The sequence below is a fragment of the Perca fluviatilis genome, chromosome 2 (assembly GCF_010015445.1).
Source record: "Perca fluviatilis chromosome 2, GENO_Pfluv_1.0, whole genome shotgun sequence".
In the NCBI taxonomy this organism is placed as follows: Eukaryota; Metazoa; Chordata; class Actinopteri; order Perciformes; family Percidae; genus Perca; species Perca fluviatilis.
In genome coordinates, this window is record NC_053113.1 from 27698018 (window position 1) to 27715184 (window position 17167).

The 17167-nt window shown below is 40.1% G+C and overlaps 1 protein-coding gene across 5 annotated transcripts in view; it reads left to right on the forward strand.

Moving 5' to 3' along the window:
- Positions 1-17167, forward strand: part of gria4a (glutamate receptor, ionotropic, AMPA 4a) — a 112486-nt gene that overhangs the window by 88456 nt on the left and 6863 nt on the right. For 2 of the 5 annotated variants that reach the window (XM_039781865.1, XM_039781900.1), the window contains 4 exons: positions 936-1134; positions 5174-5421; positions 8673-8787; positions 12955-13092. In XM_039781865.1, the coding sequence (XP_039637799.1) occupies positions 936-1134; positions 5174-5421; positions 8673-8787; positions 12955-13092 (700 nt within the window). Of the gene's footprint in view, positions 1-935; positions 1135-5173; positions 5422-8672; positions 8788-11033; positions 11149-12954; positions 13203-17167 lie in introns of all 5 variants that reach the window. The other 3 variants (XM_039781874.1, XM_039781882.1, XM_039781891.1) reach the window with 3 other exon arrangements.

A 17167-nucleotide genomic window follows, 5' to 3' on the forward strand; every position in this document is an offset into this window, starting at 1 on the left:
ACTGCCTGAAGACGCACTTTTTTGAAAACTGGTCCCAGTGTGAAAAATTTTGAAAACGGCACCCTTGTGTCTTCGTTTGAACGGCGAAGCCGCATACTTGTGCATCGATGATGTCATCACCACACCCCTCGACCTCTAGCCTTCGACCTCTTATCCCGCGACAACATCTCATAACAACAACAATGGCGGACTACATGCTTGTGTTCCTGCTGGAGAAGATGTTGGCCTATTAGGGTTACTAGGGCTGTTTGGTTACTTCTTCTATTGTCTGTTTGTATACAGCGTGCAAGCTTTATGCGCATGCTCCGCCTCTTCTCCTTTTTTGGTGAATTTCTGTAGCAGAAACAGCGCCACCTATAGGCCTGTCATATGAAGTAGCGTGTTGTGTCATTTACAAATGGATCCGTTTGGACGCAAACATTCTTGAAACGATGCCAGGGAAGACGGGAAAAAAAAAGATTGTTTTGGTACGTGTGTGGATGTGGCCTAAGAGAATGAGGATGAGAGAGATGGAGGAGCACCCAGATTACGATGTGTTTCATGTAGCTTTTGTTATTGTTAGTGCTGATTTGGTTCAAGGGTTGAAAGACATTTGCTTTGGCGGTAATGCCATGCACACATTGGTGTCAAAAGATGCTTTGTAAAACGACAGTGGGTTGTGTTGCATATCTCTGACTGAGAAACTAATCTTTATTATGTTTCCTTCTCTGTTTATTTCACTCTCTTTCTTTTATGTTTTGTTCATCCCTTTAACTTCATCTTTTTCTTCATCATCCTTCTACTCATCCTGCTAATTTCTCATGTACAAATCCTTCCTTTATCTCCTCAATCTTGCCCTCCTCCTTCTTAACCTTCTGCATCTGTCCACCTCTTACTGCTTACTCCCCTCTTTCGTTGGTTTCTCCCTACCTCGCCTCCATCTGTCTTCTCTCCAGGTCTCTGTCTGGACGTATTGTTGGAGGTGTGTGGTGGTTCTTCACTCTTATCATCATCTCGTCTTACACAGCCAACCTGGCTGCTTTCCTCACTGTGGAGAGGATGGTCTCACCCATAGAGAGCGCAGAGGACTTGGCCAAACAGACAGAGATAGCCTACGGGACACTGGACTCAGGCTCTACTAAGGAGTTCTTCAGGGTATGGACTCCACACACTCTGCTCATTTATTTGAATGCTTTAGAGGTCTCAGGCTTTTACTATGTTAAGTCAAGTTAATTTGCTACTGAGCTGAAAAGCCAGAAAGTCTCAGATGACATGCTGATCTCACATTTAATGCAGTTATTATGTAATAATAATAATATTACGAATGTAAACATACCATTGTGTGTTTGTAAGAAAACTCCACAGGGTGCTTTTAGGAAATGGTTGCCAATTTGTTGTGTTCTTTATTCCCTTCTAAATGGCTGTTACATTAATGTGATGGTGCCAGCCCATGTGTCCCTCGTTGGTAAAGAACGCCATTCTACTATGCTTTACAGCATTCATAACAACAGATTACAACTTTAAAGACAACCAACACAAGCTTAAAGTTACTTCTGAAATAAATTGGTGTAATAAATTAGTCAGTGAGAGGAAGCAAATGTGAGGGAGGTGTTGTGTCATTTATTGAAGCCAGACAAAAGTCAAGCAGCAGAATTTTTCTCTGACTGTAGGCGGGACAAGGATAAGTGACTAATAACAGTGTAAACCAATTTACAATAGTCCAGGTGGGAGGAGAGGAACGAACGGATGACTTTCTCCTGATCTTAAATTAAGAGAGGCTTACATTCTCGGAAATAAAGCTACGCTGAAATGCCTGGCTTTCACTTTCCGGCTAATTTGTTTATAAAACTAGAAAAGACAAAAGGACCGGCGTGGGATTTTATACCTTTTGATTAAAATTCAAACATGATTACAATGGAACAATGTTGAATGCATTGAATCACTTCTCTATCCTGTCAAATAAAGCATTGATAATTATACTGTAATAATCATCATCATAATAATAAACAGTGAAGAGAAGTGAAGTAGAGGTGGTCTATGTGGACAGAATATTCTACAGTTAGCTGTTTCCGTAAAACAGTAAGCAGGAAATTATGAGAGACCAGTAGAAGCTTCACCCATTGACCTATTCATCTATGTGGATTCCAAATATACATAAGTACTCATTAACACATACAAACATAGACGCACACGATCACATAATGCTGATGAAGACAGATTGTTTTTCTGCAGACTTGGGAAAAACACCAGAGTCACCACATGTACAAAAACTAGTCATGCTCTGGAGGAAAATTCTGAATTGGTTGTGTGCTCATGCATTGTGTGTGTGTCTATATACTAATTTACAGTTATGCTTTGTAAAAGACGTGTGCACTAGTGTGTGTGTATTTGGGGATGTGGTGAAGGGGTAGGTTGTAGCAGACAGTTTGTGCTTCTGTGAGCGGATCTGGCATAATCAACATAACGAGCAGGCTGAAATCTGTGGAGGGTGAAAAAGCAATTTACTCTCCCACAGCTGAGGGGGATTCACCACCACCATTAATTATCTGTATGTGTGAGTATATTTTTGTGTGGACGTAAAGCATGTATGTATGCATATTCAGCCATGTATGCATGCATGTATATGTGCATGAGTGTTTGTGTTGCACTTCTCTCACAGAGCAGGTGTGTGTGTGTGTGTGTGTGTGTGTGTGTGTGTGTGTGTGTGTGTGTGTGTGTGTGTGTGTGTGTGTGTGTGTGTGTGTGTGTGTGTGTGTGTGTGTTAAATGTATATTCAAAAGTGCCTCAAGGTGACTTGCAGCATCCATTTCCTCCTTCAGCCTCACTCATTGTAAAAGAATCTGGAAAGAGTCACACCGCATTGTCACACATCCATCCCTCCAAGGCCAGACGCTGCTTTATACGTGCACAGTCATCACTGTCTCTCCCTCTCTCAGTCTCACACTCTCCAACACACACACACACACACACACACACACACACACACACAACACACATGCACACAAACAGACACACACACACTCAGGCAGATTCAAATACATACACAGACAAAAGCAACACACACAAGCGCATACACATTTTGCTGCGGCCAGAAGGAGAAAGCGGTGGATAGAAAAATGTTAAACATAAGTGATGGATGGATGAATGGATTAAACTTGAGGAATGAGGATGATGAAGGGATGAAAAAGGCTCAAGGTGTGGAGAAGTTGATGATGAGAAGGTTTTTTTTAATCTACAATGGTAGACAGAGTGAGAAATAAAAAGAGAATGAATGGAGAGACAGAGTGTAGAATGGAGTAAAGAGGGGCCTGCTGGTCTTCATAGATGTGAGTGACATTATTATGGGATAGTTGTCCGTCACGCACTAGTGACAAACTCACACACGCATCCACACACAATCCCCCAGGCGCTGGTTTTGGTGGCTGAGGCCGTGGCTTGTCGCTTGCAGAGCGACAGAATAACACTTAATCACCAGGAGAGAAAGAGAAGAAAGAAGCAGGATGTTTGTGGAGGATGACAGTTTGACTCCTCTGCTTGTTATTTTCACTCTTGAGTGCACACTGTCCGCACACACACACATGAGAACACAATACATTCATACATACACATACTGTATAGACTGGTGCACAGAACTGCACACGCACACATCCATATGCATGGTATATACACAATATAATACAATCGATTGCATCATACCAGGCAGACATGCCCTCTGAAAAGATCTTCTGTTAGAGCAGATTTCCGAATTCATAACTTCACAACCGGATTAGTATGCCACTATTCAAGTCATAAACTCATTTAAAGTAAGACTGATGCTTGACTTGTCAAGGGAGATGTAGTGTTACATTTTAAATGTGGTTATAAATGTCATTATGTGCCAGAGGATCAAAATGAAAGATGGAAGACACAGTCCTCCATCAGCAGTGTAATTTTATTCAAGGACTATATGAGTGGAAATCAGCCTCAGCATACATCATAAGAAACTGTAGCAATAAATGAAATAGAGTAAAAACATACAACATAATAATACATTTTGTTGTCCAATCTCTGTACTGTACTGTTGTTTCTATTGTAGACTTGTGGAAAAAGCACATGCCTAATTAATAAACAGCATTGAGTGTCATCATGTCAATGCATTGTTTTCACGACCTCAGCTCTTTACATCTCAGATTCATCTCATCTCAGTCAGCATGTTATGTTGATTTGAATAATCAAATCTGTGGTTTGATGAGCTGCTCACACTTCATCAGGCTTCAATGAGGTGTGAATGGACACCCAGAAGTAGACAGAGCAAGGATGCGTTAACAATAACACAGCATTCTTAAAAGATAAGGCTGGCGCTGTTCAATTTTTCTCAGGGTCAACAAATCCCCTGAAAAAGCCAACAATGCAGTAATTTGTTTCGCAGTACATTTGAGTTTCCCTACCCTGTCTGTGGCTCTCAGATCCAATCCCATTTGTTTCTATTGAAGACGCAAATCCTTTTAAACAGGTCACATTTTTAAAGTGTTGAGTACATGTACCAAAACAGCTGGGTAGTCTGTAGCAAAAATGTAATCAGGAATAAATAATTTATTTGTAGGGGAATAGTTACAGTGGCAGAATAATACACATTATGCTATTGACTCAAAATAAACTACAGTAGCCATGTTCATGGTAATGAAGGAACATGACACCCTGTGCAACAGAGTGGCCACTGATGTGTTTTTAATAGTTTTTGCACTACAATGGAGATCATGTGAATAAGCTACTTGGATACACAGGCAATACCTAATTAGTTTAACCTTCAGTGAGCGACGCTGACAGTTTTGTCAAATTGCCTGAATCTTGTTTCACAGGGTCGCTTGAATGCAAACTGCTACTGAGGTTCAGTCAAATTGCACAATTAGCCTAAAATGTTACTCTATGTTCTTTGCTTGTGAGACCTTACCCATCCACCCTTTTCTTCCTTATCTACACTATCTACGAAGATGTGGGTAGTTTAGGCATGACATGGCTACCTTTCTCTCAATCTGTCATCTCTTTTCCTCTGTCTGGCCTACATGGTCACTCTTCCCTTGGCAGTCTTCTCCTTACTGGACTATGAAAACCATCATCTGTGAAAATACCCTGGCCTTGGATGTTGGCAAAATGATGCCCATTCATTCCTAATTTACATCTGCTCTCTCCTGTTCTTCCCCCTCTTCCACCCCAGAGGTCCAAAATAGCCGTATATGAGAAGATGTGGTCATACATGAAGTCTGCCGAACCGACTGTCTTCACCAAAACCACAGCGGAGGGCGTGGCGAGGGTCCGCAAGTCAAAGGGGAAGTACGCTTTCCTCCTGGAGTCCACCATGAATGAATACACGGAGCAGCGCAAGCCTTGTGACACCATGAAAGTCGGGGGGAACCTGGACTCCAAAGGATATGGGATTGCTACACCGAAAGGCTCACAGTTAAGGTAGGTGGAATAGGGTAACAATAGGAGACAGTAACAAAGTTGATACTGTCCTATTGCTGCAATATTCCACCTACCCTGCTGTGCCTTTTATACTACACCTATAGATTAACCTGTCACTGCTGTCAGGTGAAAATCACCTACACAAATTTAAGAATTGAGTTACACTTGACCAGTATTTGGGTATTGATTGTTTTTCACAAGTACTAAATTAACTGCAAAGATTATGGCACCAGTACAATGTATATATTATTATAAACTCCAAAAGCAAAGTTATAGGTTTTCACCCAGCAGCAGCGATATAGATAAGTATGTTGAATATTCAAATTATGTTTCATCGCGTCTTGGATGCTTGATTCCTTGATTTTCCTTTTTTTTCTGTCTGTCCGTACTTTTCCTCACTCTTCTCTGCCACCTCTCTGTTAATTTAGGGCTTGTTTGCTCCATTTCTGTGTCCTCTGTCACTGTCATTTGTCCGTCCCTTTATGCTCACATCCCCTCTTTCTTTCATCTTTTAACCACTCTGTTTCTCCACAGGGCCACCTTGCAGGTAACTTTGTCCATTTGTCTGTTGTCTCGTCTCTTTGTTCCTTTCATCCTCCAAGATAGTGATGGTGATGCTGATCATAATCGTTACGATTGTTACTGTAGGAGAGATTTATTAACTGAATATGACTGCGAGGAGGGGCAGAACCTCAGACTGCTACCGCTACATCCAGAGCCACAAGGGGGAATTCATAGATGAACAGGAGACAAAGTGAGAAACAGGAAGTAGAGGGGCCTGGCCAAAGGGGGGACTAGAAATTAAACATAATACAGGATCCCACTAAAAAATACTGGGTCTGAAAAGAAAAGAAAATAGTCCTTTAATTCTACACAAACTAAATTAAAAAAATAATATTAATGGTAATTGGAAATCACCTAATTAAATCCAGACCAAAGAGTAATCAGTAGTTTATGTTAAATAATGTACATGAGGGTGTGTAAACATTAATAAAGAGAGCATAAGCTGGAGGAAATGAATGAGAAAGTGACTGAGTTTAAGTCCTAAAGTTGGTCATTTTGTTTTGATTTTCCCTCAGCAGACACTTGTTTATCTGGCTTATTAACTTGAGCCTACAGTAATAGTCCCAGTAGGTTTCACTCAGGTATACTGTCAATGCAAATCATTTATTTTTCAGGTGACTGTGACAGCAGTATAGTGAGGCTTTGTCTTCACAATGTCACAAATGCCTGCTAAGGGGAAAATAATTGACTAAATTCAGCAACGCCGGACCACTTGCTCTCTCTTCTCTCCCTCCATCTCTCTCTGTCAGCATTTCATATTTGCCTTCTGAATGGCAAAACACAAACAGCACATCAGCCTTACATCCTGCTCTATAACTTTCCCCTGTGTGTGTGGTGCAAACAAGTCCCACTGTAGTTTATCCCTTGTTATATACAGTACACAAAGGTTTTTTCGTTTATGAGGGAAAAGTGACAGACAGCGGGTGGATAGGTCCCTTTTTTAAGCCCCCATCCAGAACACATTTCTGGGACTATCCACCGTTGTCTCTGGCTTCTCTCAATCAGCGGAAACCCGATCTACCAGGTGCACACATGTGGCAGGAAAGTGTGCACGTCAGGTGAGCCTGCCTCTCCTCTCGGTGCACTAATCACAGCGCTTATTTGACCTTGATGATGTTAATGAGGAGAATGAATACCCTGATGATTAAAATGAATTTCAGGAATGCATGCCTTCTGAAGTATAGCTGCTCTTGATATGATTATTGATTTGTGACTGTTATTATCCTGACTGACAAAGTGTCAAAATGTTTGAACTGTTTTCATCCATACCTCTTACGTTGAAGAGATTAGTCATGGCTTGTCGATTAGATCACCCCAGAGAACACTGTCTCTCTCTGAATCTCTTTACTATCGTTGAGCTAAACCTATAGAGGGCTTGTCTTTTTACTCTTACTTTCCTAATGTTTCCTGAACTGACAACATTTCAGTCACAAGCCAGCATCTTCCCTGCCCTCTAACAACCCACTCTGAGATGAGATAGGACCTCCAGATAGGCAGGTGTACAGACAAAGGGGCAGACTAACAAACAAGCAGGCAGCGACTGCAGTGACCTTTTTGTAGAGATTTCCCCCGCTGATTACAGCATCTTACAAACAAAAGAGCGGTCAGCAGAGGCTGGTAGCAGGAGAGACCAACAGGAAAGTCTTGTACAGGTATAAAGCAGAGATGTACCAAAGCAGTAGGGACAGCACAAAATGAACGTATTAAAGCATGAAGGGAATAAGTTGACAAAATCATTCCGCTCCTTCAGCCATGTTTTGTAGACACTCCTCTCGCAGTAAGGAAACAGCATTCACAACACTTTGTTGTTAAAAAAGCCAACTAAAAGAAAACCGAACAAACCTGGGCATCATGAATAGGATGGCTTCCTTTTTGTTTAGAAGCTCACCCTCAATGTTGAAGCTATCCACAACGCAACAATCGTAATAATCTTTTTTTTCATCATTGCTTTCAATTTCACTCCATGGTAATATTCATAACTGTTTTAAAAAACAAAGATAACTGATTAACCTGTTCCAAGTGGGTTTCTAATACCAGCAAGTTGATTTTAATAATTTACTAAAATAATGAATTGCTAAGCAAAGAGCTTCTCTTTACAAACATGCGTAATACAAAGATCTTAGTGCACAAACAGCGCGAGTGTCTGATATTTAGCCCTGTGTCCCTGAATTTTGTTTGGAGGTCAGTCCCTTCAGGGGTATTGTAGGAAACTGGAGCCACACGCACGCATGTACACAAACGCACACGCACACACAAACATGCAGTACAGAGTAGCAAGAAGGCAGGAGAGCATCAAAAGAGCACCATCAGCAGGCTGCAGAGACCTGGTTAACACACTTTATGGCAACAATTTGACACTCACTGTGGAGCATCATGTGTTAGTGCAGCCCAGTAGCAACAGAGGCTAGTAAAACAAAACTTTAAAAAGTAACAACATACATTTTGAGAAAGTATCTGAAGTAGAAACAAAGAGAAAGAGTAAGAGAGAGCGTCTCTGGGGTGCATCTTCCCCACTAACCCACCTTTGTCCCTTCAAACTCTGTGCTCCCCCCCCCCCCCACCACTCTATTCCTCATTTCCCTCCCCATCTTCCTCCTCACCGTTGACCACGTCCATCTTGTCTGTCTGTCCCTCCATCCTCTGCTCTGACCAAACTATCTTATCTGTCCCTCCTTTTTTACTTAAAGAAATGCGGTCAACCTGGCCGTGCTAAAGCTCAACGAGCAGGGCCTGTTGGACAAATTGAAAAACAAGTGGTGGTATGACAAAGGAGAATGTGGCAGCGGGGGAGGGGATTCCAAGGTTAGCCCTCTCTGTCTGACCACCCCACCACTAGGGGGACAGGGGCCGCTCACCGGCTAAGCAGCTCGCGGCGGCCCCCGTCCCGGGAGTGTATCGCATGCATCTGCCCTGGCGAAGAGTCAAGCAGCAAAGAGGGAGGGCAAACGTGACAACATAAAATCTCCTGGGAAACTCTGCAGCTTTAAAAATAGGCACAATGTTGCATCTGCTGTCAGTGGTGTGTGCCTTTTTATATGAAAGGTTAAGATCCAGTGACAAAGGTACAACACTTGAGCTTGTTTATACAGAGAAAAAGAAAAAATAAGGGCATTTTTAAAAGAAAACCATTGGCTGACCCAAAAGAGAACCAATATTATTGTTGAATCATCAGGGAAAAACATAATTGGTTATTTTCAATATCATTCAAGGAAATATGTCCCCTTTGCAGGTGAGTGTTTGCCAAGCTAATTCAAGCACACGTCATGATAATAACTATTTCTAAATGTGTTTGGCACTGATCTGATAATGCCCCTCTGAAATGTCAGAGTGTGAAGGTGGAAAGATGAAGAGAGCAATTACTGTCAAGACAGAAATATTCGCCCCCTAGTGGCAGTTCTGTGGAGAGAATGAGAGACTTGAGTGAGAGTCAAATTGCAAGAAAGACAGAGGGACACTAGTCTATATCTACGACGTTCCACTTCCTGGATTGCTCCGGTGCCGCCGGAAATTCCGCCGGATGTTCCTCGTTTCGGCCGGATGTCCGTTACCTTTCACTTTCTTTGTGTTGTAATTTTAAACTCCAGTCGATCTATGAGGACTATGCAGGGTAAATCCAGACAGCTAGCTAGACTATCTGGCCAATCTGAGTTTTCTCTTACAAGACTAAAACAACTTTTGAACGTACACGTTTCGCCAAAACAAGTTCCGTTCCAAGGCTATTTTGCAGAGGCACTGTTGCTTCGTCCGGCGCTTAGCACCGCCCAAAACGATTGTGATCGGTTTAAAGAAATGCCAATTGACCAGAGCACATTTTTCTCCCATTCTGGAATTCTGTGTGGACTATCCAAACCCTCCGCAGCGGCGTGGAGGAAGGTCTGGCAAAGCGAGACTAAAGGGACACCAAACGGAACCTTATCACTCCTTCAACTGAGAAATTGTTGGCTGAGTACATGGCAGATGTAACAGGCTTTAAAACGTTTAATGAAGAATTAAATGAAAAATGAAAAACAGGACCCAAGTGTAGTTGTAGCTCTCGGATTCTTTTAGGCTCAGATTGATTTGAGGCAGAGGGGAGGATGAATAATTGATAGCAGCTGAATGCAATTACAGGATCAAGTTTCCTCCATCTCTTGTTCGTTTGTTTCAACAATTCTATTTAGAATCTTATTTTTCAATTCAGTTATTCTGTTGTTAAAGATTGAAAAAATTCTTTTGTTGCTTTTAGGTCCTGAAATGATTCTTAGGAGCTCCATAATCTTCTGTATGTCTCATAAGAGTTTTTTTTTAATTCATAATTGTTCAAAGTATTTTAGAATCATGTTTACACGTCTTGTTTGGAATAAAGTAAATCCTTAAAGTGAGAGGTATATCAAGTCCATTTAGCGAAATGTAAACTTTAAACAATATTAGAGTCTACAGCCCACATATAAAATGTCAGATGATAACCAAAGTCAGGATTTGCCCTTTGCAGACCATTACGATTTCATGCCAATGCATCCATACATGATCGAGATACTTTAATCTGTAACAAAGTAGAGGACCGAACAACAAACAGACAGACAGACTGACTGACCTGAAAAATATTTATTGCGGAAGGGAAATGCGATCTGAGAAAAGATCAGTTTCCTCTGGCCAAAGTCTCTCTCCAAAGTCTAGAGTTTATGAAATCCTCAGCTACACATTTAAACCTGTCTCACTGTAGCTCTCTCTCTCCCAGCGGTAACACAGTGCTAGCCCGATGCCAATAGTCCTGGCTTAACAGTACTTGCCTCTGGCTCATTGGAGGATCAGCTGGGGCAGCATGGGTGTGTTACCTGAAGTGACAAAGGTGGGTCCCACTCATATGTCTGTAGCTCGCCTTAGCTCCTCGCTCCCCCCAGCCCCTCCTCAACGAGCATACACACATGTACTCAGTGGGATCCATGCTAGGTCACTTGATGTGAAGTACTTTTATATGTAACTGAGCTGTGCAATGCAAATGTGAAATACCCTAATAACATAAAATAACATGACCTATGATGTTATTTATGTTATTTTTACACGCGAAGAACCCCGGTAAACCTTGCAGTTTTGAAACTGAGCGAAGCAGGCGTCTTAGACAAACTGAAAAACAAATGGTGGTATGACAAGGGAGAGTGTGGACCCAAGGACTCTGGAAGTAAGGTCAGTCTCACGCTGCTGCGGCCCCTCAGAACGCTAGCCTGAAATTGTCATCCTGAATACGCTCCAGATTACTGCAACTACTGTTTTAGCAATAGTCAATATTCTCAATTAGCCTGAAACATAACTTGAATGTGCTCCACAGTAGACTAAAATGTCCATTTAGTGATTCCCTACAACATTTTTTTCCTTTTGGATGCTGGACCACATTTACCTAAATATGCATCAGATTAATGTAAATTCTTGTTCAGTTTCTGTAGCAATCTGTGGCAATCCCATCTTCATTACAGTTAGCATTAGAAATACAATGTCAATTTTGATTATCATCAGCCAATTTTCACTTTCATGTTTTTGTTTTGATCTCATACACGAGCCCATTTTTGGTAACCTGAAACTCTAGATGAGATTACTAAAATTTAATTAGGACTATGCTATGTATTTATAGTTTCCATAACTTGGAGTTACGCATGGTAACGCTTCATTTTACAGGTGCATATTTATATATAGTTTTGTGGAATTTGGTGCTAATTATAGGTTAAATAAAGGCGAAACGTTCAATTTCTACACTTGCATTTAGATATGAAGGCTAATGCAAATGAATTAGTGTATAAAGATCTCAGTGCACAGCAGGTCAGCTGAACTTTCATGTGAATTTTGTCAACAGACAAGTATTACATTTTATTATCAATTTATTTTACATGTATGGAGAACATAGTTTGCAATAATAAATCAATACTGAACTAATACTTACATGGGTTTAAGTGGAGCAGTTCTTTCCTCTGGAAATCAACAACTGCATAAGCTCAACACAACTGACCCAATTTTAACTAAATTAACTGCAGAACTCCATTTACCTTTTTAATTAGAACCAAACTCTGTAGTACTTTTTAGGATGTTTCTGACAAAATTAGTAGAAAATTATGGACCTGTGAGATAAAGCGTTGCCATATTTTTTTTTATTAGCATTTGCTATTAAAGTGCTCCAGCTAATATATACCCTTTATCTCCCAGTTACATATTTGTTACTGTTTTGTTTCAGAGTAAAAAAGGTTCTTATGAAGATGTTTACAACATAGAGCATAGGAGCTGCTCCACTGTAAATGTTTAGACTCCTGGAGCTTTTACATTTCATTAAAACTGCAGTGAAATGTCATCACCGCTCAGATTAAAGCCTGCTCTTTTTGACTTAAATGAATGTTGATTCAAGCTGCTTTGATATAATGTTACTATGTTACAGTTGTAGAAACGTAGAATGTTCTAGTTGTATTGACTGTTATACAGTAGATGTGTAGTATGTAGTAGCTGTTGTGGTGATAGTAGTATTAATTGTAGTTGTAGAAGTAGAACGTAAATGTATGATAATTCATGATTAAGTGATAACAAATTACAATACTAATTATACAAATAATTTCTGTAGCATAGCATAACTGTATAACACTAAATAATTTTTTTTCTTAGACAATCTCCATTTCTGTGTCTAACCCACTGTACCCATTGTCTGTCTGCTTTTTCCCACCTCTTTTCACATACTTCTCACCCCCTTATCCTCCTTCACTTTTCCTCTCCTGCTTACTTACTCCCGTTATTCTCCTCTTTTTCACACACCTACCTAAACTTCATCCTCAATCATCCTCCTATACTCTGCTCCTTTCCTCCCCTTTTGTTCATCATTTTTCACCTTCTTTTTATCACTTTTCCATCGACCCCTTCTCTTTTAAAACTCCAACTTCTGCTGCCTCCTTCACCTCGACTCCTCCTTCCCCTCATCCCGCATCCTTCCCCAAACCTCATCCCACTCCCTCTCTTCAGGACAAGTCGTCCCAGGCTTTGAGCCTGTCCAACGTGGCGGGGGTCTTCTACATCCTTGTGGGTGGCCTGGGCCTGGCCATGCTGGTGGCCCTGGTCGAGTTCTGCTACAAGTCACGGGCCGAAGCCAAGCGCATGAAGGTGGACCTTAGCCCCCCCCACTGCCCCAGCCCCTCCCCCAGCACCCAGAATCTAGCCACTTATAGGGAGGGGTACAACGTGTACGGCTCCGAGGGGGTCAAGATATAGGGGTAGGATTTAGAGGCTCCCATATAGGTGGGGTAATGCTGGTGTTGATCATGGTGGTGGTGCTGTAGATTATTGTATTGTCGATGTGGAGGCTGACGCAGCAGCCCAACGCACCCGTGTTGTTCTTCATTTGGTGATGAGGATGTGGTCAAGCATTGTGGAACCAATGTAGCTTTTTATGTTTCGTGAAAGCTTATTTTGGCTGTTTTGTTTTTTTATTGGCCTAATATTTTCTTAGATTTTTGGTTTTGTTACTGTTTCTTTTTATTGTTTATCATTTCACCCCCGTCTAGATTGGGGTTAGATTTGTGTGACTAGATTTGGTTCCATCGTCTTTGGCTGCAGATGATGATGATGATGATGGTGATGCTCCTGGCTCATGACTTGACTAGGCACCTGCATTGTAATTTTAGCTAATCGTTGACAAAATAATGATGAGCAGGGATGCACAGCTCCATTTTCAGAGGCTAGCGTTGTATTAAATAAATACTATATAGGGCTGCAACTACCAATTCTTTTCTTTATCGATTAATCTGCCATTTATTTTTTTCAATTCATTATTGCTTTTTTGTCCAACCAACAGTCAAAAGTCCAAAGATATTCATTGTACTATAGCATAAGTTCAAAGATAAAACTACAGTTGTGTATGGCTTTTTTGCTTAAAAGAATGATTTGAACAATTAAGCAATTACCAACATAGTTTCTCACTTTACAGTCTATGGGCTTATCAATTAATTGAATCATAATTGTAGTGCTAATACTGTACATATAAACTTCTAATAATGATTAGCATACGTTACAAAAGTTTCAAGTTTATTAATGCTAACATTCAAAACCCATGTGTTATTTTTCCCTAATATTTTATTTTTCATCTTGGCTAATCTATTTCAAGGTTGTAGCAATAGTCTGCATTGGTACTTACCCTGAGAGCAAAGGTTTGTTACTGTGATGTTCATCGTTAAAATCGGTGACTGCTTCTGGCTACAAATTAATTAGCTAATGTGTGGACACCAATTATCACTTATGTGGGTCTGACTGAAACTTTTCAGCCATAAGTTATCTCAGAGTGTTATCTCAGGAATAATTAAAAAAAAACACTATTAAGTTGTTTTTATGTCAGTGGATGTCCACCCTAATTTTCGTAACTAGATTAATAGTACCACTGCAATGTCAGAAAGACATATGAGCGTACATGAAACACCTTGTTTGTTAAGAGCCCTTTAAAGCCAGTTCACGCTGAGCCAATTCAAAGTAATTGAGGGCGAGACTGCACTTTTGACAGCTTGAGCAAAGTTTCAGACATTCCCTTGAAATACCTATTTTATCTCGTCCATTCAGGTAGCATGTGTATATTCAAGGAACTTATTAAGGGAAGAAATGAAATAGCTGGATTATTTATTTATTTTTACCCAGCAGCATATGTTAGATGATTTTCATTTTTGACCATATATATTAGTCAACCTGCAGCCATCAGTTGATTGAGTGGCATTGTGTTCTTTAAATTCTGAATCCTTGTTTCTTAATCAGTCCCTTATGGGGAAAATATTTACTAATCTTGACTTCTAGGAGCTAATCAAAATAGTAGCAGTGATATTATTTTGATCACCTGATATGTACTCATAGATCTTCATTTACTAAGTGATTTAGTTCAAATGTTAATCAGGCAGACCAGGACTAGAAATATTTAGTGTATACATGTGAATCTAATTTACTAACAGTAAACCAGGGTACAAAAATCTTCTTCAGTGCACAATAGTTAGAGTTAATTTATTCCTGCTGAATTGACCTTTAGCCGGCACTGTTTCCTAACCTGCATCTTTAACAAGTTGTCCATAAACTGGAGTTGTGCACCCCTGTCGTATACGGTCCAAACAGGCACTCTGAAATATTCCAGCCCTGACAACTTCCAAACAGCCCAGTTACTTAGTGTTAATGCAGAGGAATAATTGGTGAAGCAAACACTTCATAAAGAACGGCTACTTGGTGATGTTGTTGTAAAAACATGACTGATATTTATTGATGTAATAGAGCAATTAACTGAACTGAAAGGAAACACTGGACATCAATTTGATGATCTGCTTAACAAACCTTTCAGAGGCATTATAAGGTAATATTTGATGATCGCCTCGAGCAGGATCAATACCCAGGATGCAAAAATACAGCTAAATGTGATACGCTAAATGCTGGCTATTATCTGTCCAAAGGAAATCATGCCAACTTCAAATTAAGTATAAGATTTACCACATTCTGAGTCATAGTATACAGTACACATAATATATACACAGGTCAGATAGGTTCATTTTCTTAGATGTTCCTTTAGACTTTGAGTAGTCTTTTAATTGAGCTGTACATCAGCATGACAGCACTCATTAAAAGAGGAGTAAGGCAAACCTTTGTCTCTGTTCCTGGAAACGAATCACCAAACACAGTTGGCTGTTTGTAGCTGCAGCGTAAACTGTTCTATTGATGAAAAGTAGTACATCTAAATGCCTATTTTCAGATATTGTCCTCTAATTCATGTATCCAAAAGTGATTTTCACAAGACTAGATACTGTATAAATGCCATTAGTTTATAAGCAGAACATCAAATTGCTATGTTACAGAAACCAAAGATGAAACTAAACCATGTTTTCTTTAGCATTCTTTTCAGTGATAATTCTCTCTAGATTGCCAATTAAATTAAATACATTTTAAGTGTCACAATCACAGCACAGGCAACACCCATTTAACTCAACACAAGTTCTCAGAAAATGCATGTTCAATCGTAAAATAAAGCTTTTTGGCTGTCAGAAATATGACTGTGAAACATCACAGAGTAGCCTGGCTGTGTGAAGTGTCGCTCTACTCTGAGCAGTATAGTCAGTCACTCCCTCTCTATAAATCTGAAACCTTGAAAGAAAAATCACTCCTTCATGTTTTCCTTTTGTGTTTCCAGTCCTCACCTTCCAAATATTTTCAAATCCTCACCTGAATTTTTCAGATTTGTGAAACCCAGAACCCAGAAATGCATGGTCACCTATGAAATGCAGATGTCTAAAACCCAAATCCTCTTGTCTACTATGTACGTTTGTTAATTGTTGCCTGCTTTTACATTTACTTTTGCCTTTAGTAAAACTGTTACTGTAGCATTTGCTAGTGTTTTAGCGAGATTTGAATGTTTAGATTGGGGTGCAATCACACATGAACTCAGACATTTCTACCTGTAGTTCAGTTTGTTTAAAAAGGGGGAACAATGTCATTCAAACTGATGAACAACAAATAACTGCACCGAGAATATTTGAAAATACTTTTCCAAGCAGGTTGTGGTGAAATCTGTTCAGAAAAACTTAAAGCAATAGTTAACGCAAAAACAATATGTCAGGCTCTCTATAGTCCCAGAATAAATTTTCTATAGAGTAGCGTTAAGGAGAGGGTCGCACCCGAAAAATGAAAGCATATCGGTGTAAACAGAATTCAGGCTGAACGAAAGACAGCAAAAAAGGTTATAACATCTGGAAATTCCTGTGCAGCATTATCCAAGTATGTTGTATCCATATGTGGGCTCATGAAAATCCAAACACAACTATTTTCGAAAGCATTTTTGGATTATCCTGCATGTACAACAACAAGTTCCTTCGTGGGAAGTGTTTTGTTGAGCCCACAAATGGATAGAAGATGTTAGATATTGCTACACAAGAAGGTTTTCGGACGTTTTATAACCTTTTCTGCCGTCTTTCTTTCAGCCTCTGTCGAAGTGTGATGCACTGATATGCTTTCATTTTTCGGGTGCTCTGCTTTCCTTAACGCTATTCAATAGAACTGTTTGACGGCAAGGTAAAGCGGTGAAAATATTCTAATATACACTTAAACTGATATTGATTTTTTTAGGTGGTCCTTTTTTTAGGTGGCTAAAATACGTTTTGCTGCTGCCCTGTCCACAGCAAAACCTCATACAACCCCACTTATAAAAAATCCGAACTGTCCCTTT